The 27,055-nt window shown below is 39.7% G+C and overlaps 1 protein-coding gene across 3 annotated transcripts in view; it reads left to right on the top strand.

Annotated features, from left to right (window-relative positions):
• Window positions 1-27,055, top strand: part of LOC121878373 (guanine nucleotide-binding protein G(i) subunit alpha) — a 47,259-nt gene that overhangs the window by 15,149 nt on the left and 5,055 nt on the right. Inside the window, exons 2-9 of one of the 3 annotated variants that reach the window (XM_042384578.1) lie at window positions 15,526-15,569; window positions 18,479-18,628; window positions 19,504-19,688; window positions 20,598-20,716; window positions 22,048-22,215; window positions 24,237-24,331; window positions 24,794-24,982; window positions 25,626-25,750. In XM_042384578.1, coding sequence (XP_042240512.1) covers window positions 18,508-18,628; window positions 19,504-19,688; window positions 20,598-20,716; window positions 22,048-22,215; window positions 24,237-24,331; window positions 24,794-24,982; window positions 25,626-25,750 — 1,002 coding nt within the window. In that variant the 5' untranslated portion in view covers window positions 15,526-15,569; window positions 18,479-18,507. Of the gene's footprint in view, window positions 1-15,525; window positions 15,570-16,130; window positions 16,278-18,478; window positions 18,629-19,503; window positions 19,689-20,597; window positions 20,717-22,047; window positions 22,216-24,236; window positions 24,332-24,793; window positions 24,983-25,625; window positions 25,751-27,055 lie in introns of those variants that run through there. The other 2 variants (XM_042384576.1, XM_042384577.1) reach the window with 2 other exon arrangements.

The raw sequence follows: 27,055 nt of genomic DNA on the forward strand, positions 1-27,055 counted from the left end.
AGTGATTGCCTCAGTGGGCCTCCTGTGTGTGTGTGTGTGTGTATGTGTGTGTGTGTGTGTGTGTGTGTGTATCCGTATATGGATCGACTGATGTTTGTCCGGAAGCTCCCGTGACGTGTGTGTCTGTCTGTCTTGGCGGCCTCTCTGGCACTGCCGTCTGATACTTTTCTCTCTCTCTTTTAACTGGTACTGTACCACCGACCAGTGTTAGTGTATATTGGGATGCTGTTCCTCCACACACACACACACACACACACTCCCTTATATGTATGTATCTTGGTGGTGGTAGGGGTGGTAGTGGTGGTGGTGGTGGTAGTGGTAGTAGTGGTGGTAGTGGTGGAAATAGTGGTGGTATTGGTGGTGGTAATAGTGGTAGTGGTGGTAGTACTGGTGGTGGTGGTAGTTAAAGCGCTCACGGTCTGTAGCCATTGATGAGTGACCGTCCTCATGGGTGACCGACCGTCCGTATATGAATGACTGTCTTGAGAAGGCCATGCATCAAGTCTCGTGTGCTGAGCTCTCTATATACCCATGCATCCTCCCCTCCCTCCTTCCCTCTCCCCTTCCATCCATCCTTCCCTCCCTCCCTCTCTCCTTCCCTCTCCCCTTCCATCCCTCCATCCATCCTTCCATCCCTCCCTCCCTCTCTCCTTCCCTCTCCCCTTCCATCCATCCATCCTTCCCTCCCTCCCTCCCTCCCTTCCTCCCTGGACACTCACTCACACAGCTAAATCCGTCTCACATTACAGCTATTTCCATGTTGATGTCATAAACCAATAATTACTTCCACTGAATAACTTTCTTCATAACTCGTGGTGGTGAGAGTTCTAAGTGGTTGGTGGTGGTGGTACCTTTCTAAGTGGATGGTGGTGATGGTACCTTTCTAAGTGGATGGTGGTGGTGGTACCTTTCTAGGTGGATGGTGGTGTTGGTACCTTTCTAAGTGGATGGTGGTGATGGTGGTACCTTTTTCTAAGTGGATGGTGGTGGTGGTGCCTTTCTAAGTGGATGGTGGTGATGGTACCTTTCTAAGTGATGGTGGTAGATGGTGATAATTTTCTAGTGAATGATGGATGGTGTACCTTTCTAAGTGGATGGTGGTGATGGTACCTTTTCTAAGTGTGATGGTGGTGATGGTGATGCCTTTCTATGAATGGTGGTGATGGTTGTACCTTTCATGGATGGTGTGGCGGTACCTTCAAGGGAGTGGTGATATAATTTCATGAAGGTGATGGTGTACCTTTCTAAGTGGATGGTGGTGATGGTGGTACCTTTCTGAAGTGAATGATGGTGTACCTTTCTGGATGGTGTGATGGTGGTGATGTGTGCCTTTCTAAGTGGTTGGTGGTGATGGTGGTGCCTTTCTGGATGAGTGGATGGTGTGATGGCACCTTTCTAAGTGGTGGTGGTGGTGGTACCTTTCTAAGTTGATGGTGTAATCTTTCTAAGTGGGATGGTAGTGATGGTGGTGCTCTTCTAGTGGATGGTGGTGATGGTACCTTTCTAAGTTTATGGTGTACCTTTCCAAGTGGTTAGTGGTGATGGTGGTGCCTTTCTAAGTGGATGGTGGTGATGGTGGTACCTTTCTAAGTGGATGGTGGTGATGGTACCTTTCTAAGTTTATGGTGTACCTTTCTAAGTGGTTAGTGGTGATGGTGGTGCCTTTCTAAATGGATGGTGGTGATGGTGGTGCCTTTCTAAGTGGTTGGTGGTGGCAGGGGGGAGCGGTGGCGGGGTTGGAAGGGGACTCGAGTATGAGAAACTGGACAGGAAACCGCATCTCCCGGCGTGACGTCATCAGTCCTGGCTGGCACATAACAGATAATTGTACAGTACATCAGATCTGTTCATCTCTCTCTCTCTCTCTCTCTCTCTCTCTCTCTCTCTCACACATTAACATGAAAGTTATTGACAGTAGACGACACAGCGAAGGATAATATGGATACATATAGTTGGTGAAAGTAATGTTTACATGTGTACGTTTGAGGACGATGACTTTAATACTTTGAGCACGATGAATAACCCTTTGATGACGATGAACAACCCTTTGAGGACGATGAATAACCCTTTGATGACGATGAATAACCCTTTGAGGACGATGAATAACCCTTTGAGGACGATGAATAACCCTTTGAGGACATTTTAACTCCTTGAGGACGACATTTTAACTCCTTGAGGACGATGACTTTTTAACCCCTTGAGACCAATAAGTAAAGCCCTTTAAGGACCCTTGGTTGGAGTCCTTCATCCTTAGAGAGATATTATCAAGTCATGACACTCCCTCTTCTTCCTCTCTCACACACCACACTCTTATACTCAGCTAAGGTTCTTCCCCTCTTCTTTTTGTGCTTGTTCTTTTTTTCTTGTGGTTGTTGTTCTTCTTGTTCTTCTCTAGCAACCACCAGAAAATTAAATACCTGTATACAGTACTACCTAACCTAACTTAACCTAACCTAGCGGAGTGCCATATTATTAAACTCGTGAGACATTCGACCCAAAATCCCCTCTCTTCACCCCCCCCCCCCTAACAAGGCAGAGATGAGCACACGATTGCCAGTACTAGTCAGGTAGGGTCAAAACGTGTGTTATTACTACCTTGACGCCGCATATCTATAGTAGTTATTTCCACCCCACCCCACCCCACCCCACCCCACCCCACCCCACCCCACCCCATCCCATTCTATCCCACCCCACTTCCACCACCTGTTCATCACCCACATTCACCCCGTCCCCTTGCTTGCCTCCTCCCTGTATTGGATGACAGGAGTTGAGGGGTTGTAGGGTGTGTTGGTGTGAGGGGTGAGGTAAGGGTGTGTTGTGGTGATGTGAGTGGTGAGCTGAGGAACGCTGTGATCTGTTTGTAGTGAAGAGGGCATGGGAGGGGTGAAACGTAGATATATTTGGGGTTATGTGATGGGGTGTGTGTGTGTGTGTGTTTGTGATGATGATAAGAGATGTGTTGTGTGGTGGTGGAGATTAGGCTGCTCCACATCACAGTAAGCAGTCTGTTGTCTTCACTACTGAGGAAGAGAGAGAGAGAGAGAGAGACTGCCTTACCCCCATACATTACACCTCCACTGACAGACCAAAACGAAGAGTATCAACGAGCTAACAATTGTCCCGCACATAAAAAAAAATAAAAGCATAAAAAGATGAACATCAGTCATAAGTAGAGGGAGCTGGGTCAAGTTATTTATTTTTTTGGCACGGTTCCTCTTTGTTTACCTTGTTTGTTTGTTTGTTTGTTTATTAATTTCTGGTCTTTCAACGGGCAGGATTATTAAGCACCGTGCATTAAGTCTGGTTTGCACATAGTATATATATTTTTTTATAGTTTAAGAAGAGAGCTGAAAGAACTCTCTAGCTCTTCGTGTTGACATAAGTTTTATAGCTCTTCCAGGTCACCTCGCGCTATTTATCCACTGTGTGTGAATCATAATGGTCCTTCAGCGTTCATAGGGTCCGTGTTAGCGTTCATAGGGTTCGTGTTAGGTTAGGTTAGGTTAGGTGAGTGAGATGTTGTCCGTGAAACGTTTTAAGTTGTGGAAGTGGTGTAGTAAGTGGCGACCTCACACAACTTAAGCCTTCTTTCACACACACATACACACATACACACACACATGCATACACACACACACACATACACACACACATACACATACACACATGCACACACACACATGCACACACACACACACACATACACACACACACATACATACACACACACATACTCACACACACACACACACACATACACACACACATACTCACACACACACACACATACACATGCGTTGCCGAAGTCCAACATACCTCTGCTGTAGTGTCATACACTTTCACGTCGTCACATACAAACAAACACAACCACCCACTCACACATCCGCACAAATATCTGTTCGCACATCCACACAAACTCAATCACACAACACCCGCTCATACATCAACACAAACACCCCGCCCACACATCCACACAAACACCCGCCCACACATCCAGACACACACCCCGCCCACACATCGACACACATCCCGCCCACACATCCACCCGCCCACACATCACACCCCTGCCCACACATCCACACAAACACCCCGCCCACACATCCACACAAACACCCCGCCCACACATCCACACAAACACCCCGCCCACACATCCACACAAACACCCCGCCCACACATCCACACAAACACCCCGCCCACACATCCACACAAACCTCAGGCCAACAGATGATCCTTCATCACCTCACTGCATTCATGGCTCAAGGTAGTGAGCGACCCTCGGGGTGAAGCCACTTACCCCTGACTATACGAGGTCCTTGGTTCATGTCAGGGGCCCCTACTGCTGTCTGGGCCAAGGTCCCCACTGTGCCACCATCCTTCATCCTTAAGTATCCTTATTTCATCCTTGGCGTAACACATTCACGATGGCCGCCACACTCAGTATTTCAGTTTCATTTCAAAATCAGAATCGTCATGACATTGAAAACTGATATTGAATTCAATTTAGCCGCATTCTGTTATAGGTATCTTAAAGTCAAATTAATCAGAATTAAATTATGAGTGTAAATTCACGACCGCTGCCCATTAAATTCGATTAAAGGTGAATGCCAGCCTGTTGAAAATTAAATTCACTTCAGGCTCACTTTCCAATATTGACATTTCAAATTCACGCTGCAGAGATACTGTGCAAATACAGGTAAAATACAGGAAGATAACAGGTAACCTAACAACCCTGTAACCTGTAGAGAGAAGTAGAGTCTGCATGTCCGTGGTACTTGTACAACCTTGTTACATTGTGTGAGACTGGGCGGATGTTGTGGTGCCGCCTCAGGCTTGGTGGGGGCGACACTTGCCAGACGCACTTTAAGCCACCTTTTGGGTTTCAAGTTCGTGTGTGGAGTCGACGTGATTAGTTTTCATGGATCACTTATTAATTATGAGAAACGTTCAGACTGGTTGATGAGAGAGACTCAGTTTATAATTAATTGGTGTGAGGTTAGCAGAGAGACTCACAGAGAAAGCATGTGTGGGAGAGTGAAAGTTGGTTAGATAAATTAAAGCACGTGAAAAAACTCAGGCGGCGAATCTAATATACTGAGGAAGGTGCACTCCTAACTGTGAGAAATTTCATACACTTGAGGAGACAAATGGCTAAGGATGGTGAGAAATATCAAGTTTACTGTGAGAGAATCTTGAATGAATTTCTTTGAACAAGAAAAAAATATTAGAAATCGTCTCGTTACTCACGGAAGAGAATCAAAGTTCCCGCCAATTATCGACAGAACCGAATGTCTCAAACTAAACAGTGTTGGTTAGTGGCAATGCTGCTAGTAGTGGATTATGACACAGTTATACTCTGTACCTAAATCTGTTGACGGCAGACTGTGAATTATGGAATTTTGCTGCTGTAAACTGCTGTAATATGGGTGCAGCACTGTAATTATCTCCTAATTTACTTTTATTAATTACATGCTACATTAATTACCAGTATTCATATCGAGTTTGTAGCATGAATGCATCGCTGTTCCTCCAGGCTGCCATACTAGAGTCAGCCCTGCTATTAAGACTGGGGGCATCACTTTACACCAGATCACGGGAATTTTTTAAATTTCCAAAACTACTTACTTGAAGGATCATATCAGGGATTCAAACAGCACGGCATGATTCCTTAAACTTATGTACTCAAATATACTGAAGATAATGTCTATTGGGCCAAAATTTCGTCGTCATCATGCGAGGTACAAAATATATCTCCTCAATGTAGGTGCATTATTGTACATTGTTCATGGATCTCCTTAAAGGTTCCGGTTCAGGGTATAATATAGATTTTTAGTCCCATAGGCACACGTACAAGACTCCTGTACACACACTCGCCAATATAGGATACCATGCTAACACCGAGCCTCTGACGTGACACTCAAAGCAAACATAAATTATTACAAAGCTTTTTAACCATGAACAACCGGATATTAATATCAGTCTTTGTACAGTCATCTTATACTTTGACGGGGGTTTTCTAGGCATAGCTCATGTTTTGGTCGAAGGTTAGCCATTAAGATTAGCTTTTAAAGACAGCGCCATCTGAGTGACGTCAGACAGTAAATATTTTCTCTGCTTGATGATGTTAACAGCAGCGCGTAATAGCTTCCGGTGACACCTTATCTTCCAAAACAAATTATACAATGTGTTCTTTCTCTCAACTTTTAATATCGACAAGGTTGACTCACTTACATGTTTCAGTGTAGAAACAACAACTTTCAATAATAATGAAGTGGCTCCACAAGAAGGTCATTTTGCGACACAAGTAGAACATTATTCATTGTTTTATGATGTCAGGGCGAGGTCGAGAGGCCAACGGGGGTGTGTGGTGAGCACAGGGAGGGGGTGGCTAGTTAAGGGGTTGGTTGGGTGTGTGTGTGTGTGTGTGTGCCAAGTAGAGTGGCCGGGAATGACGAGGTGGAGGTCACCACAGTGAATGGAGCCCCAGTTTAAGGTAGTCTGTGGTGGCGGCGGCGGTGACGTTGAAGGATACTACTTGTTTCTTGGTAAAAATTCCTCCTGGGAATATATATGCGGGCATGTGGTGTGCCGGGCATCACGGGATAATAATAGTCAGGAATGTTGTCACTGTTGTTGCTGGGGCATAATGTTTTCATTGTGGCTCACCTACCCGCCTCCCACCACCCCTCACTCCTAGCTAATTCTTCAACAGTTTTTCGCCTCTGTAGGGAACATGCGTCTGGCATAGCTACCATGATTGTGTTACCGTGGAGAAGAAGAGACAGGTGCTGGTGACAGATCATGCAGAGGGTCCGAATTCACAGATGTTCGTATGATGTGTATTTCTTGTTACTGAAGACAGACAGAAATAACTTCAGCATCATGCTGAAATTACCTTAACTAGATAGATTCACATAACTCTTGACACCATCATAATATAAGTGAGCATTTAAGGGCGTGTTACCCGTTCATGCCTATACAATATAAGGCTGAATTTCACATTAGGTAAAATTTACACATCTTAAGTAAATGTTTTATCTATATACAGTATACCGGTGTTAATAAACCATCTTTCAGGAGTCACGCCAGCCCCCCCCCCCCTCCCACACACACACTTGGACGTGGAGGTAAACTAGATGCGTCCGAAAATATTCACACAAACCTTTGCCATCAAAGGGAGATCCCCCCCCCGGGCCATTTTGACGTCGCTGGGCTAAATTGTTTACTCCGCCCAGACAGATAAAATGTTTGTGGGGCACCGCGATACTTTAATTAGCTCCAATACTGATAAACACACACACGCAAGCACATCCAAAACCACACACTCACTACCACGTTCACAAGGAAACACACATACAAACACACACACGCACACACTTCGTATCAAATTTGTACCTAGTTCCGGGATGTCTTATTTGCTGGTGAGTCCTGAGTTATTAATGTCTTGTCTGTACATTACGCTGTAACCATGTCTGACTTACTTATTTGTGTGTGTGTGTGTGTGTGTGTGTGTGTGTGTGTGTGTGTGTGTGACAGAGATACACAGTAGATTATTTAAGACACAGTCCACATAAATAAATACCTTGCATGGGTTGAAAAATGATTCCCTTCACGTTTTTCCACGATTGATCAATCATGTGTCACTGTAGCCAGAACCAGAAGACAGGACTCGCCTTGTGCCTTACGTCAAACTGTCTCAACAACCTAGGGTTTAGCCTCTCTTTGTTCTGGTATCATTATACACCGCACAACACAAAGTCACTACAGTTGTTGTAGTTGTTGTTTCATCATATACCACACACCTTGTCTTGCCGGGCAGTTGTTGTTGTTTTGTTGTTTCATCATATACCACACACCTTGTCTTGCCGGGCAGTTGTTGTTATAATCCCTCGAGAGAACCATGGCAAATTATCGTACTCGGGTCCTGAATTATTGTACTCGTGGGTCAAGTTATCTTAACCATGAAGGGGAAGCTGTAGTAATGGTTTGGGTTATCGTACACTCGGGTCTCTTATTGTCGGGCTTAAGGGCTTACGATAGTCTTACATACCAGTTATTTCTCCTCACGATTTATGTTCGTGACTATTAAACATCCTAAACCTAACCTAATCGATCAAATTTTACCATATATGAATTCATTTTCATTGAGTTATTGCAATAAAAAAAAAGTTATGCCTAATCGGCAATTATTTCTATTTAGCGTGACATAAATGCATACATACTGTACACGGGAGGAGGATATGTAGTTTATATACGTAAGAGGGTAAATATAATTAAGTAGAAAGTTATATTTTCTCTAAACACATTCTCTCTTTCTCTCTCACACACATACAAAAAAAAAACTTGATGCTATGATACCCTCAGTGGCGATAAATTTTTCCTTGTATGAACACTTACCTTCGTGGGAAAGACACCTTTAAAAAAAAACATTTTTCGCAAGCTGATGCGGCTCTCTCTCTCCCTTTATTTTGTCTACGATTATACAAACACATTTCGTAAGCTTCCTCGTTCTCTCATTCTCTCGTATTTCTCGCTCACACACACACACACAACGTGGCGTCAACTTGGCGAGGAAGACACAAAGCTTAGTTGTTGTACCGGGAACCACAGCCACAATGTCCATCCCTGTCACTCTGCCCTTGTGTACCACCAACGGAAGGGGAAGGGGAAAGGGAGGAGGAAGAAGAAGGGAAGGGAGGGGCGCGAAATAAAGAGAATGGGGGAGTTTGGGGTGGGTGGGAAGTCTGGCTACAGGTTATGTATGGAGGTAATAGTCAGACGTCTGAGAGCTGGAGTATAAGACCCGTGACAGCTCGGTGTTGTATGGCACCTTGGCACGTAAGAAAAAAATCTTCTTCCAGAATTGTCAAGAAAATGAGTTATTGTTTGTTCTTTATAGGAAGAAAGTACGTAGGTTTGATGTCTGAAAAAATGTATCATCTTGTAAATATAAGACAAAAGATTCATTCATTTGTAACCTCTCACGCCTCTGGCTCTGTGAATTCTAGGAAAAAAAATTCTGTACAGGCTATCTTACCGCCACGCTGGTGCTGCCATCTAACGGCCAGCCAGCCAAACCTCAGTGTAATACGACGCTATGCAAATAAACAGATGAGTAAGGTATATTAACATAACCTAAAATACAAAAATCCTGTCATAAATAACCCAGGGATTGAACAATAAGTATACAGTATGTACTGTGGTTTGTTGATCTAAGCTAGTTAAATAAACAGTCAAGATTTTAATGGACTAAGAACTTGTTTTATCTCTCTCTCTCTCTCTCTCTCTCTGAATAGGGATAATTTCAAAAACGATATTCAGAGAAATAAAAGTAGCCCTCCTCCACTACAAAGTAAATGAAAGTATATTCACTACATGTTGCATAAAAGTACCTCAACTTTATATATAAAATGCTTCTTACGTCGACTTCACTGCCACATAGAGCAGACGAGCGCAAGGGGAGTGTGACTCAGGTGCATGACTGAAAATACCGAAGTGATTATGAATAATTATCTTTATTGATAGATACATTAGAGAACGGACAGGAACACCGGCTCCTTTATTCATTTCTGAGCCGAGGATTCCGCTGGCTTTCTCATCCTAATATAATTTTGCCGGCAGATGTACTGTACGTTCCCGGCTCCTCATATACAGTACAGTAGGTCTGAGCCGTGTACTGTTTCTATGATGACCGGTTATCACTTATCAGTCAGTTGTGAATTATCCGGACGTTAAAACTTATTTGATGAAATAAATTAATTTAGATAAGGCTTATGACCTCATTATTTTTTGGAAACTTCATGTTATATTGTCTTTACTAGTTATATCTTGTTATGTGGCGTTGTTTATATGATGCGCCCCCTTCACACACACACACAGTATTCCCATTACATTATAAGAATGGAAAATTAGTTCATAGTTCTACATCCTCACATTTATTGTTATCTATCGTTGAATTAAACCGTAAGTACTGTTGAAAGGTGAAATTTTCTACCACGGATTTTTTGTTTTCTTTTGTTTACAAAGTATTAATATGAGGTTTAGCCCAAATACTGTGTTTACCAGGAACCAACCAGCAGGGCGCCAGTATCAGGTGTTGGCAGCAGCACCGGGCGCTAAAACCACAACATTATAATCTTGACAGCAGCTGTTGACAACACGTCCTAGGGCGGGCAGAGCTCGGCACTCCAGGCAGGGCAGCTTATGATATGCAGTATTGTAGTTAGACGTGATAGGCACCAGGAGCATTACCGTGTACAAGGTGTAAGTTGTCCTCCTGGGATGAAGAACGTATACAGTACATGATCCCTACCGTTTTTTTGTGCATAAAATCAAATCATTTAAATAACCCTAATGGTCTTTCTTTGTGCTTTGATGATCATCCAAGAAAGAATTTACGCTCAGGAAGAGTGACGCACGACCTGTTTAATCTGCTGTCAGTTCTACATTCCAATCATGAGTCAGATTCTCTCTTGTTGACTTGTGGGACGGACGCCTCCATTACTGCTGAGAGGGTCGTTACGGTATCTCTCCAGCTTATGCAAACCCCAGAAATCTGAATCCGGATTTTCTTATAGGCGCTAATATGCATCTGGGACCGGATTCACAAATGTTCATATTATGAATAATCCTCGTAACTGAAGATGTAAGAGTACACCTAACTGGTTGACCTCTGTAGTTAAGGTACAGTAATTTGCTAATTCAGGGGCCACAGCATCATTGTAAGGTATACTTAAACCAATACATAACTTACATTCATGCAAATTAGTGAGTTGGTCTAAGGTTACATGGGCTCACACTGTCAGATCCAGGTAGTCGACCCTGCAAGATGTGGTGAGGCAGAGAGGTTCTTTGGTGGGTTGAGGACAGATTTTGTTGCAATCAAACCACTGGTCATGTTAGCTTTAATACATAGTCACCATATTGCGGCTGGGGAGTTTTGTCTTCTTCGTGACGTAATAGGTATAGTGTTGTCTTTATGGTGCCGTAGACCTTCCCAACAGACGGTAGCGAAAGTTCCCTCCTTATAATACTGTATTCTCTCTTGTTTTTGACGCTGACTCTTCCTTCTCTTTATCTCTCCGCCAAAGTAAAGACGATGGTTGTACACGGTAAGGGTGTGAGGTTTGGTAGGGTGTGAGTGGTGGTGATATACGAGATATTCCTCACTGGTGATTTCCGCCTCTCGCGTCCTGCATTCACCCCATTAGTTTGATGATATTTTTGGACGTTAATTTGTGTACATCAGTTAGAGCCGGTGAGTTAGGTGCATTCAGTTACGAGGTGTTGTTATAGTGCGGGTTTAGTCTGAATTTAATGTGGTCTTGTGGTGGTCTGGGGTACGGAAGGTTTGGTCTGTCGGGTAAAGAGTGTGTTATCTATGGTGGTCTTAACTGAAAATGGTGAAGTTATGAACAAATAAGTATCTGGTTAATGGTGGGTTTAATAGTTTTTTTTTATAAGAGGTGATGAACCAGTCGATGTGTGATGTAGGTGCTGAGCCTGTCAACATTATTACTGTTTCTCGCCTTTCAGCCACGTCACCTTGACCCTTGGTGTGGCAGTGTCAACAAACAGACAGGCAGGGTGTGCTTCTCCTCGACCCGTGACCTTACCCACCAGTTACCACTGATGCAAATCTGACGCACATCCGCTGGCGTCCGTACTGCTCTTCCCGGAAGTCGTTATATTAATTCTTGACGTCAGAGTTATTATTCTTTGATGTTCGGCGTGGTTGACATTTAGCCAGTGGTAATATGCTGGAAAACACTATTTTGCTCAAACTGCCAATGAACAGAGCAGTGTGGGAAGTTACACAAGTCATCCTGCTCATCGTAGGAAATGACACTCGTCATAAACAAACCAAAAGCATCAATTCCCACATGTTAAAAGAGCAACAACTCATAAATAGTTGAAATTCACTGATATTCAAAAGCATCTCAGGTCATACCACATTCAGGAAAAATCTAATTAAACATATTAAAATTAATTCATCAACAAAGTGGGATGGTACAGGTAGATGGTGTCACCCTCACCAAGCGCGTGGATGGGGGGGGGGGGGCTGAAACGTGAGAGGCTGGGCACATGTGTGATGGTTGACTTCTGTGTAACCTGTCTTCATCCAGTTAGGATTCAAGATCACTTTGGTGTATTGACTTTTACTTATGTCGGGGTCGTTTACTGCTTATGTGAGTGTACAGGTTTATTGATTGTGTACCTGGCCGTCTAATTCTTCACAAGTATCTACACCGCTCCTGACTCACTCACTCATAGCCTGTGTTGAACCAGTGCTTGGCTTTGCTTCTTTGAGATTTCTTATGGGAGAGGTGTCCAAGATCTGAAGGCATTTTTCTTTACTCAGATGTCAGTGGCTAGTCCAGACTCATACTCTTAAAGGTACGCATCTGAAATTTGTTTGTTCTTCTAAATGTGGAGGTGTGAGAACTTTTTCTAATTGGCTTACTGAAACTGCTATTTAACGGCGAAGTTACTCTGAGACTCTTCCCAAACTAGAAATTACGCCGAGACTCTATCGTCACTACAAGCGTTTGTTTACCTCAGTTCAGAGAAATAAAAGCTTACGAGCATCTAAGAATCCGGGCGGTGAGTGAGGCGTTTGTCGTGTCACAGGAGTTGAGTCAGACAACAAGAGGAGCGCGATCAACCGGTGTGATAGGTCATAACATGGCCATACTGCTTACCCCTATACACGTAGGTCAGCCGGATGAGGAAAACACAGACCACAGTATCAGTATGACTCAAAATCTACTCCAACATTACCACGCACACACACACACACACACACACACACACACACACACACACACACACACACACACAGAACACAATAACTATGACACAAAGACCACGCTATTAATTTAACACCGAGACAACACATACGGCATGATGCACACACACACAAAGACCAGACCTACAGTATGACACACAATTACAGTGTCTCATAAAGACCATATCAATATGACATACACATCCTGTGGTGAAAGTGAAGACATGGTAGACAGCCTCGCCTACACGCCCTGTGATGAAACATAGAAGGCTTTAATGCTTCACTCACCTGGCTAAGACTGCAAAAATAATGTTAATCGGCGTAGCCTACAGCCAAGCTCAGTGTAGTCTAGCAAGTTGCCCAGGTGCTGTGTGTAGCAATCCTCGTACTCTGTTGAATGTAACATTAAAGAGGCCGCCAGGATGTAATGATATAAATTGTTAGAAATACACAAAACACAATATCTTAGCATCAATCTGTCTTATAAACGACAAAATGAGATTGGAGTTTTTACACTTATTCCACAAACAAAAGAAGTGGTTGCTCAATACGTTACTTGCTGATAACCTCACGTGACTTCACAACACAAGTGTGTGTCACTCTTTATTTACAAGATGACGGAGCCTGAGTTTCATAGTACGGTGTCCTATAATTATGTAGTGCAATCATATATATATACCCTAGGATAATTGTTTTCACACATACACACAGTTTTTGATGTTAAGGAGATAAAAGATCAATACAACTGTCTACTTATACTTTGTTCAGTTTTGACGTGATGTTATAAAGTCTGCCTCATATATAAGGTATACATTACGATTATACATTTGAATTATGTTCACCGCTTTAGGTTATGACCAAAGTGTAGTACCATGGAACACTTCCACAGCCAAACGAAGATGGAGGTAAGGAGGTGGTGCAGAAACGCTCGCCGCACCTCTTTTCACGTCGGGGAATACCTATGACGTAGATACTGGTTAACAGAAATTTGAGAGAATTGTGTAATGCTGTTGTCGTAGTATTAAACTTTTATGTCTTAGTATCGACGAGAAAACTTGTAGACTGTAGAAAATGCTATACCACAAAACGGTTTGATTGATGTTCAACCACCACATGTTTTACTGAGATGGGCCTGAAACCTGGGAATAAGGTCGAGTTCTCAAAGGGAGGCCAGAGGTGAAGATCACTGCTGGAGGCCGCCGAAGTCTCCTTTGACGGCTTAAATTAGTGTACAGAGTGGGTGGATGGGAAGCGTTTGTAGGATAACTTTAACGCTGTGAAATTGTTCCCATTTGAAATAAAACAAACAGTAACACACACTCGATGCATATTAGACTGACACAGAGACACAGATTAAACGCGAAAGACGTCAAGATCAAAGATGATAACCAGAGCAGGTGAAACGTGGACTGCAGGAGTAACACACACACACACACACACACGGTATATAAGCATACATACATAAAAGCTTGGTCACGAACAAGGGGAGTTGAGGCCACACTGAGGTTTATTTTCAGTGCCACAAGCCCATGAGGAGGAAGAATGATCCTTATAATTATTAGGGCCCTTTATATGGCAAATATGGGTTTAGTTAAGAGGAGACAGTGAAGATGGTACTGGGAGGAAGAGTTGGTGATAGGGAGTTGTGATACAGAAAGCAAAAGTAGTTGAGTGCAGAAAAGATTCACGTCGTGGATGTCTTAACGCAAATACGTGTACAGTTGAAAAAAAAAAATATACGTTTATAAGAATTACAGAATAAATCAGATTTATAACAGTCTGGAAAACGTATCTGGCGTTGAATTATAACTACGATCAATTTGTTCATATATTCCAACACGTGGGGCCATTTTTCATATTTTTAACACGTGGGACCATTTTTTATATGTATAGATCAACACTTGTGACCACTTTTTCCTATACCTCAACACATGACATTTTAACTAACGATTGAAATGTTGAATAAGTTCCATGATTTTTCGGGAATCATTGTTCTTATCTTGATCTGGCTCCTTTGGTACTTGCCAACAGTGCGTAACAGAGACGTGACCGACCGCCCAAGCACTTAACAAGCCGACCAGCGGCGAAGAGGATGAAGTAAAATAATGGAGAGTTCGTGCGATCATTTGTCGCATCGAATAGTCATTGGCTGTTTTGATTATAATGTACGCGAGTGAGGACTTGAGGGGAGAGATCTTAATTGCTAACAAGGAAATCAACTTCCTTATACAAAGCACTTCGTTTACCTATATCTTTATTTGTTTGCGCCTTTGTTTCCAAGACGTTGTTTATGAATATAATAAAATCATATCATAACCTCTTCAGTGCACTGTGGTACTTTGAAAGGAAATTTTCATTAAGTTCAATTTATAATTATTTTAATAACTATTCACCATCAGATTATAGTCTTATCACATTGTTTGTAATCAGTTTGTTCATATTTTCTTTTTCTTTACCGCAGATCCTAATAAGTATTATTGTTAGTTTTATACATCCGCAGTTAAACGTTTCATTTATGAAACCCAATACACCATATAAGCCGTTGTCCGTTGGTAAGGTTCCAGCCATCGTGACACAGACGCGTGCCAACGTTCACAATAATAATTAATTTTATTATGCGGACACCCGCAAAATTCGTGGATTTTACATCTTCTCTAATGGCTATCGAGATTGATAGAAAATTTAATTGAACAAATATTTCAAGTTGTAATATTTTAACACATTTATTTGGTGTATTTCAGGGACAGGTAGAGGTGTACAAAGGTGTGTTCCTGTCAAGTTAAAGGTAACGTACTGACTGCAGGGGTTTGACCATATAATGTATATATATATATATATATATATATATATATATATATATATATATATATATATATATATATATATATATATATATATGTGTGTGTGTGTGTGTGTGTGGTCAAACTCAAGTTTATATTGGATTAACGCTGTCCATGCTGTTAGTTTTCGTATACATTAATCCTGACAACATTCCTACTTCTAATTTATTCATATTATTTGCTTTAATAACGATATATTTAAGCTAGAATCAAGTTCACTGTTACTTGGTAAAAAAAAACACGGTAATTATCATATCGATTGTTGAAGGGTATTATGTGTTCGTTTCTAATGTCTCTGTTAGTTATTTTCTTCTTAGAAGTGAACGTTACTGTTAATAACTGATAGCTTATGTTATGTTTCATTAATGTATTTAGGTGAAGTATGATGGGAGATATGATGGGAGAAGTTTATACAGTACTGTAATGTAATTTAAGTGTAGCGCGTGGGTGTTAGTTGAGTGTTGAGCCGCTGTACTCGTGCGGCGCTGCCTGCACAAGTTCAAAGCCCATCTCGATTGTCAGTTTGTAGATTTAGTGGAGAGCAACAGGTTGGACATGTGAAAGTGACACTATAATTTGTATTTTATGGGATTTCCTGTGAAACGGACGTTTTGGATTTACTGACAAAGTACCGCGTACTACTTACAATATTGGTGAGTCAGCTACAAACAGCATTTAAGGCTAGTTGAGGAAAATCACGAGAGTGGACTTTGTTTACAGTTTCCAAGGCGTGTTCCCTGGAAGGAATTACTCGACCGGTATGAGCTGTCACTTTTCATTTATAACAGCACCCTCCTCATACTTTAGGGGATGAATTGGTTTACGTAGGAGACTTCCTTTGGCTTATCTCTTAATCTATATGAAGTTAAATTTGGAGAATAATTGACGAAGAAATGAGCGAAATTAGATATGTGACCTACTTGTATGTAATCCTGGGTTCCCATAGGCGCGTCCGTGTACGTCTACACTCCCTCACGACTCTCACTCTTACTCACACTGACTTACACAGCATAATTTCTTATCCCTACTAAACTGTACAGCCATAAGGAGTGGTCATGGATGTAGTCAGTTTGATGTTTGTGATTTGGTAGTAGGTTATACAGATTAGGTTTCCTGACCAGTGTTTTGCGAACTTTATATTGGTGATGTTCTTGATATACAGAACTAGAACCTTCTTCCGTGATGGATATAATTATAGTAACAAAAGTATTACAAGAACCTAGCAATAGATCATTTAAGGACTACGGTAGTTTAAAAGGCAAGCATCTTGTTCTTGGAGCCAGGTATGATGAGACAAACTTGCCTTTTTAATCTAACGGATTAAACTCACTGTGTTCCTAAACTACTTGGTACATCAGTTTTTTACTAATGGATTCTTTTCTGTCAAATAAGGAAAATTAAAACCAGGTGACTAGTGAGTAAACTTTTGGTATTACCTGAAACAGCATTGTCCAGTTACCCAGTAACAAGTACAACAAGCACTTCCTTTTTAATCTTGCAAGTGTAAAAAAAAAAAAGTTTATGGCCAGTTGTTCATCACAAGGTATTTCGTACATAAGTGCATCATTGTGTTATTATGCCCAAGAAACCTGGCCTTGGTGGCTACGACAGATATTTGTCACTTTACCTCCTCCTGTAATGGTCAGTCGGAAAGGGACACATGAAGCAAATATTTTCCTGGAGTAAACTAAAGAGAGTAGGCCTGCCGTAGGGTTTTAGATATCGTGGTGTTTTATGGTGAATGGTCTATCTCCAGTATATAATACATTTGAACCATTTTGTTTTTAATACTAATCTATGTCCAACTGCAATCACCCACCAATGCCATTTTCATTTTTTACTTGATGACCTTTTCATGCACATGAAAGCGTAAAGTGACCCTTCTTTACACACAAACACCTCCAGCCATTGCTACATTTTATGATTTCTTGGAGAGAAGATGAATCAACCTAACCTACTGTCCCTCCCCAATGATTGATGTACTGTACTGTATAGGTAGTATATATACGTATACTTTATTTTAGGTTAGATAGATAAGCATTTGTCAATTGATCAAACACCAGAAATGGGTATCGTTTATGTGGGCAGGTTTTTCTATCAACTCCTCTTGGTTGTTATTTTTTTTAAATTTCAGGATTCAATCTGGAAAGGTGAAGAAATGTTTTGGAGTTTGATGTCCTGTTCTGTAAATTTTTACAAATTTGATATTTTTTTATTATTATATTTTTTTAATCAAGTTCTACATGTATAACTACCGTACTGTAGTTTCTTAATTGGGTCTCTTATGGGGCTTGATTCATATTGAAAGTGGGTCCTCAATGAGACATTTTTGGGAGTTTATGAGGCTAGAGAAAACAAAATCTGTTTTTACTTCATTGGCGTAAAGGTTTTTTTATCGAGAATTTTTAGATGGATGTTTTGAGTTTGTTAATAATTTAGCATCCTACTGTATGTGTGATTTAGCTTGATGGTTGAGAGAGGCTGTTGCTATTAATCCCTGTCAATATTTAAGAATCTCCCTGATCCTTCTTTTTAATGAGCTCTTGGTGATTTTTAGATGTTACACAGTCTCTGGAACCACCCTTCAGAAATTTTCATCTTTAAGCAAATCTAGAAGATTGTAATAGTGACAAGTGTGTATTTTTTAAGTTATAGAACTTAACAATTCCCTTTCTGTGTGCTGTACTGTATAGAAATATTTAATCAGCTGGTCTCTATTAGACATAAAGATGTTTGGATTACTGTGCATGTAACAACCATTAATACTGTATAGTGTTTTTAAAGTTATACAAAGCATCTAGACCCAGCTTTATTTGTGTTATTTCCAGCTAAATTGTGTTCATATCTGTTCCAGGGGGGCGGCACTCTCACCCATCAGCAGCCATGGGGTGTGCGATGAGTAATGCTGCTGACAAAGAAGCAGCAGAAAGAAGCAAAAAGATAGACAAAGACCTGAGACTTGCAGGGGAACGTGCTGCCAGAGAAGTCAAGCTTCTTCTTTTAGGTAGGTTTGCACGAGTGCTCTCACGCTTTTTATATCTGCCTGTTTTCTCTTGGCTGTGTTTTGGCTTTACATTGTTTATTAGCTGAAAAAATTAGTATTGCTACATAGAAATTATGAATTTTGATGGGAATAAAATAATGAACTATTTATAAAATAGTAAAAAAAAATCATAATACAGTCAACCCTCGCTTTACGCGGTCCCACATTATGCGTTTCCACGTTTACGCGGTACCCTGCTGAAACCGGAATGCTCACATTCCGCGGTGCGTGTACCTCTTTACGCGGAGAGCGGCTGGCGAGCCGCGCCATTTTTGGATCCAAACCTCCCGCCATCCGCCATGTTGTGTAAGTGGCTCGAGCAGGGTGCGCACAAGGTCGCCCAGTCATCAAAACATTACCGAGTTCTTCACCCACCACAGCCGGCCCAAGTCAGTGATAGTGATAATTATAGTGAGGACTTATATGGACTTTGAGGGGTTTGACAAAGAGGCCCTGCAAGCCTCTGTGGTGGATAGTGATACAAGTGATACAGGTGAGGGCCAATAATCTGCCCTCTGCCTCGGAACCAACCCCCCATCCCCGTGTGCCCAGCCATCTTTTCTACTAATGTAAGTGTTAAGAAACCTAATATTATTGATATTTCTCTTAATTATTAATTGTGTGTGCATACCATCCTAAAATTAAGAAGTTATTTTCACTACAACGTAGGTATTGTGTCTGAAAAAGTGGAGTTTGGGGGTCGGCCCGGTCTCTATTTCAATTAATCCCATATGTTATGTTGTTCACTTTACACGTTTCTCACTTTCCGCGGTACCCTGTGGGTTGAATTAACCGCGTAAAGTGAGGGTTCACTGTACAAAAATATTCTTTTACAGGTGCTGGCGAGTCTGGGAAAAGCACAATTGTTAAACAGATGAAGATTATTCATGAGACAGGATATTCACGTGAAGAATGTGAACAATATCGTCCTGTTGTATATTCCAATACTATCCAGTCACTCATGGCCATCATCAGAGCCATGGGACAACTAAAGATTGACTTCAGAGACTCCAGTAGAGCGGTTAGTAGTACAGTATAGGTCTTCCTTGTTACTTTATCACATGGCGTTACTTTTTTTTTTGGTCATGTACTCCTCATTTATACAATTTGTTTGTATAGGAACACTCCACTTTATATGTTTTTTGTTTACATTCGGTAATTATTGATGACTGACCTGCAGCCGACTTTTCATAGAAAACGATTTTAAAAATGCTGCATTTTCATTGTTTTATAGTGGACACTTGTAATTTGTGCAAATGTGTTAAATAGTGCTAATTTCTAAATTAAACCTAACCTGACCTTAGTGGGTATGAAGAACAGACTTCACCAACCTAACCTTACCTAACTTCCTTACTGGTAAGGAAGTTAGGTCAGGTTAGGTGGGTTTGTTTGGTTAGGTTGGCGAGGTCTTTTTTTCATACCCACTAAGGTTACTTTGCTGTTATTGCTTGATTACTCTATTGTTAACAAAGAGTTCAGTGGTCGAGTGGATATAACTCTCACCTCCTGTTCCAGCAGTAGTTTGATTCCCAGATATTCCCAGTACACCCAGCTGTAAATGGGTATCTAAGTTTGCAAACTGGAGAAATGAATGCGGTTGAGTGCAGTACTGGCCATGCTGCCTCCTTGTGTACCAAAGGCTTAATATACAGTGTGTTGTATCCATACTGACCCTAACAGGCAGTCTTGCCAATGGGACCCACTTTCATTTTTCATTGTTAATAAAGATTCATCATGTGCTGCTATGCTTCACCTGAGGCCTGCTTCCCAGTGTGCTTATATTATTGTTGTGTTAATGATTATTTAAAGAATCTTCTCATTTATTGTTTCATCAATTTCTATATAAGTTAGCAATTATTATTGTGTGTAAAGAATTTTCATAATTTAACTTCAGTTTTTTACTTTCATTGACAAGCTTTTTGATTTGTAGGATGATGCTCGACACTTCTTCACATTGGCAAGTGCAGCAGACGAGGGTGAATTGACGCCTGAATTAGCAAACATTATGAAACGCCTGTGGAATGAGAGTGGTGTCCAGCATTGTTTTAAGTGAGTCAGAGCTATTAAGGTTACAAAATGTCTTTAAAATTCCATAGGACTAGAACCTCTGTATTTTACTGTAAAGTCTGGGGATTTCATATGGTTTTTGTCAGTAGGTTCTGCATATCTTCACATTCTATCTGAAAATATGGACTGATCTTCGGTATTCTTATTTTTACAAATGAACTCCCACTTCACTCATGTGAATTAATTTGTAACATCCAGCAATACTGATGCTGCAAGTGATGTAGTTTACACAAATGTGGTTGATACATTCTTTGACTATTAATATTTCACCCAAAGGATTCCCTGCTTGGACTTCAAACTCAGTACAGTGGTCCCAGCAAATCTTTAAGGTTGTGTGTGAAAATGTCTTAAATTTGTGAGTACATATCACACATAAGTGAAGTTAACTTCTTAAGGAAAATAAGAGGTTAAGCTTATGTAGTTGATAATGTGATGCGTGCATGCACAAAAAGAAAAGAAGTATAGATTTTACATAAAAATATATGCTCTTCAAGCAGTTTGTGTTTCCACATTTAATAAAAGATCCCATAATTTTAAACTAATTAATTTACACTACAGGCTTTATTATTCTTGGGATTCACTAATGGGTTAATAGGTACAGGGTATCTACAGCAGGCACTCGTGACAGACAGTTTGGGAGCTGGGCATATGAAGAAATAAACAATGTCTATATGGGCGCATTCACATAAAAAAATAGCTTGGTGTTTGAGTGAACATACTTATGAGACCACCATAACTTGTCAAAGAATGGGTAAAATTTCATGTCTTTAAGCTATGAGAGAATCACACATTTGTGGGGGACCACTGCACTAAGTTTCAGTCCTGTCATGGGTATGTTATGATTCATATACAGTACAATACTGTAGGTTATTACTTTTTACATTGATTAGTTATAAGTGAAACCAGAAGGGGGACTATAGAATTGCTCAATTTTCATCTGTCTCACTGTCCTTAATACTGTACAGTATTGTGGTTCTGTATATTGCACTGAAACCAGTGAAGATTTTTTTCTTGAAGCTAGACACATGTTTAAAGAATACAGTAATATGATTTTGAATTAAATGAAAAATTACCAGTTGGTGTACCTTGATGGGGGAAAAGTACTGCTGTGTAAAACAGCCTTTTCCCCATTGTCATAATAATAGATACAGTACTGTATAGTACAGGTATAATGATATGAATTAGGTTAATGACTTAATGATAGATTTGTTTATGAGTAACTGCTTAATGTGATAACATACTTTTATTAATAGCTGTATACCTACAGTACCACTAAGTGCTATATGTAAAAAAATTCTTTATGGCCCATGCAGTCGGTCGAGGGAGTACCAACTGAATGACTCTGCCGCATATTACCTGAATGCATTGGACCGCATTGCACGGCCAGGTTACATACCCACACAACAAGATGTCCTTCGCACTAGAGTTAAAACAACTGGGATTGTTGAGACAAACTTCTCTTTCAAAAATCTTAACTTCAAGTAAGTGCATTTTTTAATAATTTTCCTACAGCAAAATAAAAAAGTTGGCAGCTCAATTTAGGCAGAAACTGTCAGTTTTATATACCTGTACTTTATACACGGTACCAATTTTCTTTGAACTCATCCTTACTTCCTCTATTCCTTATCAAATGTTTTGTATGAATATTTTTTTTGTATTGTAAGATAATAACAATAGTATTTGTGCTCTAACTAGAAATTTTCTTAATCCTTGAAAATGGCAACAGAATAGATTATACAATATAAATCTTAGGAGATTTATCAACAATTGTGAATGCAGAAGTAGATGTGAAGTATGATAATATTACCATTAATTGTTTAGATACATGTTTAGCTTTGTATCATGTATGCATGATCAGTTTTTATTTAACATTTTCGATGAATACTCTGTTTTAGCTTTATTTCCTTGTTTTAACCATGGATGATATGCAGTGCTGGACCACCATGCTCATGCACCAGTCATTTCAAACAGTAATGTATCGGAAAACATTGGTTCAAGTTTGTTAAACTTATATTGTATATTACAGTAGTTATTATTTGAGTACATTTATAGATACTGTACTGTATACAGGTATTATTTTGCTAGTAGTCTAGACTTCTAGTATAATATGAAAAATAAATTTTTAATGGCCACCTAAAATTCTTGTGTTAAAGTGGTATACTGTACTGTAGTACTTTAAGTATGTAAGTACTGTATACGAGTTGACCTTCATTAGTATTTATTACCTACCTCTTTACCTTATTTGGGTTTTTAACAGGAATAATTACATACCTCTTTACCGTATTTACCTAATAATAAGTTTCAATGCTTAATTTGGGAGGGGGTTTATGTTACACTTTACTACATATGGGTTGAAATAAATATTCTGTGTTGTTTAATGACAATTAACCCACCTTAGAGATATTGTCCAGGAAGTTAGTACAGTACCTTAATTATTTAAATATTCATATATATTTATATCATTATGTTACTGTGGATGGAGAAATTGTTCTGGAACCTATTAGTTATTCTTAGTGTCCACTAAATAGTGTGTATTTCTATCCAGCCCATGTGGCTCAACCTTCCTTTACTTGTGAGTCAGTGACCAAGTGTTTGTGTATCGTTTCTCTGAAATATAAATTACTGGAAGAGGAGGATTTCCTGACATAACCTCATGAACTGAGGAATAGAATACAGGGTATTTGGGAAAGATCTCGGCACAATACTGTAGTGGTTCACGGTTTATCAATGCTGCTGTCGAGGGTAGCGGGAGAAATTTCTGACACTTCTAGCTTTCTCCTTTGTGTTCCCAAATGTGAGGTGTATTATGGCATTTATTATATTATTATTTAAAAAGATTATTTTCATATTATTTTTTGGACCTTTTTCCTTGTTTCAATACCTGTAATGCGAAGTACATTCCAAGATGAAATTTGAAGGTAGTAGCAGCTACTGTTATGAAGACATACAGCATGCCCTTAAAATTTGCGGGAGTTTAAGTCTCAAAATAGCCGCGAATAATCGAGGACCACAAATTGTCAGGGCATGCTCTACTCCTGCTTTAATTAGCATAGAGCTTTCAAGATTGACCATAAACTTACCAGATCCCCAGCCAGTCATAAATACTTCTTAAGATACAGGATTCTGATAGTCTTCCAAGTACTGTACTGTATTGGTGGCCTACTACTGCTATATAAATGTTTTTTTATTATTATTATTATTTCAGTTTCTGGCTTCTAACTTGCCCAAGTTCGTTTATGAAATCAGCTCAGCTTTAGTGAGAAAATTCAGGGAGGGGTCTGGTCATGTTTTGGTAATCTGGGCAATCCCCAAACCCCTGACTTATTATTAGGACCAGCAAAAAATATTCCAATCTCATGCCTGAATATGTCCTTCACTGGTTTATTTGATTAAAAGAGGTGAATATTGTGTTAATCTCTTAGGATGTGACTTGGAACTGTTATTGTTTTCTAACCCCATTTAATCTGCTTTCTCCTCATAACTGTAAATTTTATTATTGCAGATTGTTTGATGTAGGCGGTCAAAGATCAGAGAGGAAAAAGTGGATCCACTGTTTTGAGGGAGTAACCGCCATTATCTTTGTCGTGGCTCTGTCAGGTAAGGTTATTTTTGTTATACGTTGCATGCATGTACAGTATTCATTTAGTTTTATTATTTTGTTGCTGTTTGGGTCTTTTGCATTATAGTTTCATTTTAGTATTTGAAGTTTCTTTAGTTCTTTTTCTGTTTTTGAACATTATTTCTTTTCCTTCTTTTGAATTCTGCATTCATGAATGCTCCTGTTGTTGTTTTAATCTGTTTGTGTTACCTTATGCCTTTTGCAATTAGCCCCTAAGCCACTACTGGAAGGATTAGCTGACATTCTTGATGATGGCAGTGGTATTTTATTTTTGCTGAGTATTTTCATCATATTGATAATTAGTACTTATCAGTGATATTTAATATGGGCCTGTAAAGATAATAGCACAATGGAATTTGAACACTGTACTGCATATTTACTATGGTTTTTGCAAGTTGGTTGGATTGGCATAGTTTTAATATAGTTTCTGAATTTTGCAGGCTATGACTTAGTATTAGCAGAGGATGAAGAGATGAACAGAATGATTGAGAGTATGAAACTCTTCGACTCTATCTGCAACAACAAATGGTTTGTAGAGACCTCAATAATTCTCTTCCTGAACAAGAAAGATTTGTTTGAAGAAAAGATCACAAAGTCACCGTTGACTATCTGTTTCCCAGAATATCAAGGTATGTGAAATTAGAAACACATGAAAGTTTTAGTTGATTGCTTCACAGAAAATGAGGAAAACATCCCGCAGTTTGCTTACAAGGCGTAAATACTGCTACTTCCTTTGTAAAGAATCCTCCGTGTTTATATGCTCATTGCAAAAGTAGCATGTAAGATTTTATGTTTCATTGTGATACTGTTGATTAATATTGTGTTATTTTGTGGTTATACTAGTACAGTGGGTATATGATGAATTTTTCTGAGATTTTTGGGAATTGAAGCTATGGATGCCCAGACCAGTCATGTGAAAGGACTTATTGGCTGGAATAAAATAAAATTTTTGACAAATTATTTTTTTAACAAAAAGTTAGCCCATGAAATTTCCAAAGGCTAAAAATTGTATCTGAAAAATGTGCTTGAAATATTAATTGTTTAAATTATTGCATTTTGTATTGAATTTATATATTTATTTATTTAAAAACTGCAGAATCATTGTTCTAGATTTTTCTTAAATAGTATATTCAGGAGCTTCAAGTTGTCTTCCAACCTTTGTCCATTCTTTCCAGGAAAATCATTAATGATTTGATAGATACTGCACTGGTAATGAAGGCTGACAAAAATTTTCCTCTTTATTTTATCTAGCAAATTTTAATCACCTTTCAGGCAGCAATGTATATGAAGATTCAGCCAACTACATTCGTATGAAGTTTGAGAACCTTAACAAGCGGAAGGACCAGAAAGAAATATACACTCACTTCACATGTGCTACCGACACCAACAATATTCAGGTCAGATGATGTTTTGGAATGATATCAGTATTAACCGGTGTATCTGGGTGAAGAGCTGTCTTGCAGCTGTATGCATTATTAATGTGATTAATGCATTTACAGTAAAAACCCCGAGTGCCACAATTCTTGGAACCTTGGAAAATATTACTTTTAAATTTGAAAAACTATCTTACATATCCTGCGGGTCATTGTTATTGTTTTTGGAGTGACGTGGCATGGACTATGTGGTCTCGCCCACATCACAACAACAAAGCTGCGCTGCACTCGGTCTACGTGTGGCTATTCTTTAGTGCAGATGTGCTTGTTATCTCGTGTCATAAATAATACACATTGTGAGAACATTACCCAAGCAAGCACGTTAAGGTAAGACTTAAAAGCAAAAAACGCCTTACTTTGAAAGATAAACATGAAGTGTAAGCCATGGTTGACAAAAAATGCTCTGTTCCCGAGATAATGCATTAATTCGGAACTTCTTCACTGAAAGTAGGTTCCATACATACATGTCGCCAGCTCAGCTGTGGACTTGAAATGGCCACGTATGTTGCCACTGATTCATGGAATGAGACTGGAAAATTATTTCAGTACTGTATTGTGACTTCGAAATAAAGGAAATATATCAAAAACTATTAAGAAGAAAGAAAAATTAAGAGCATGATTGCAAACAGGATTCTTTATGGGAGGTGATTGTATGTATGGATGTGTAACACTCCCCAGTGTCACGTCATGGCATAGCAACCATATGTCTCCCAAGTCAGCTGGCTGGCTGAACTCTTCCACTCAGGGTCACCCATAACCTTGCACAAGGGTAGAAGGAGCTATTTTCTGTACATAAAATATGTGCTATTGTATTTTATGATGTGCTGTGTATTATTTTTATTTGCTTATTATACCAATTTTTGCATGTAAATTACAAAATAGCGAAGGATTGGAACCTGTTCCCTTTTATTCATTGTTAAATCTACTTATGACAATGAAGTTTCTGAGAATGAAGTGTATTTTGTGAACATATCCACTTCATTGGTAGAGGTATACTGTACACATTCACTTTATCTCACACTGCAAAAGGCCATCCATGCTACATAGAGGGGGTCCCCGGGTTACGAAAGAGTTCCATTCCTATGGATGCTCTTCAGTCGAAATTGTAATTCAGTCGAACCACATACCCTATGAGCATACCGTACTTACAGAACAATGTTTAAAATCCCACTATATCATTGCTTAAGTCATTAAATACATCTAAAATCACTTAAATTAAGACAAAAGAAATAGAATGACAAAATACAGTAAATGAAAGTAAAAAAATAA

This window comes from Homarus americanus, unplaced genomic scaffold (assembly GCF_018991925.1).
Source record: "Homarus americanus isolate GMGI-L3 unplaced genomic scaffold, GMGI_Hamer_2.0 scaffold41027, whole genome shotgun sequence".
NCBI classification, from domain to species: domain Eukaryota; kingdom Metazoa; phylum Arthropoda; class Malacostraca; order Decapoda; family Nephropidae; genus Homarus; species Homarus americanus.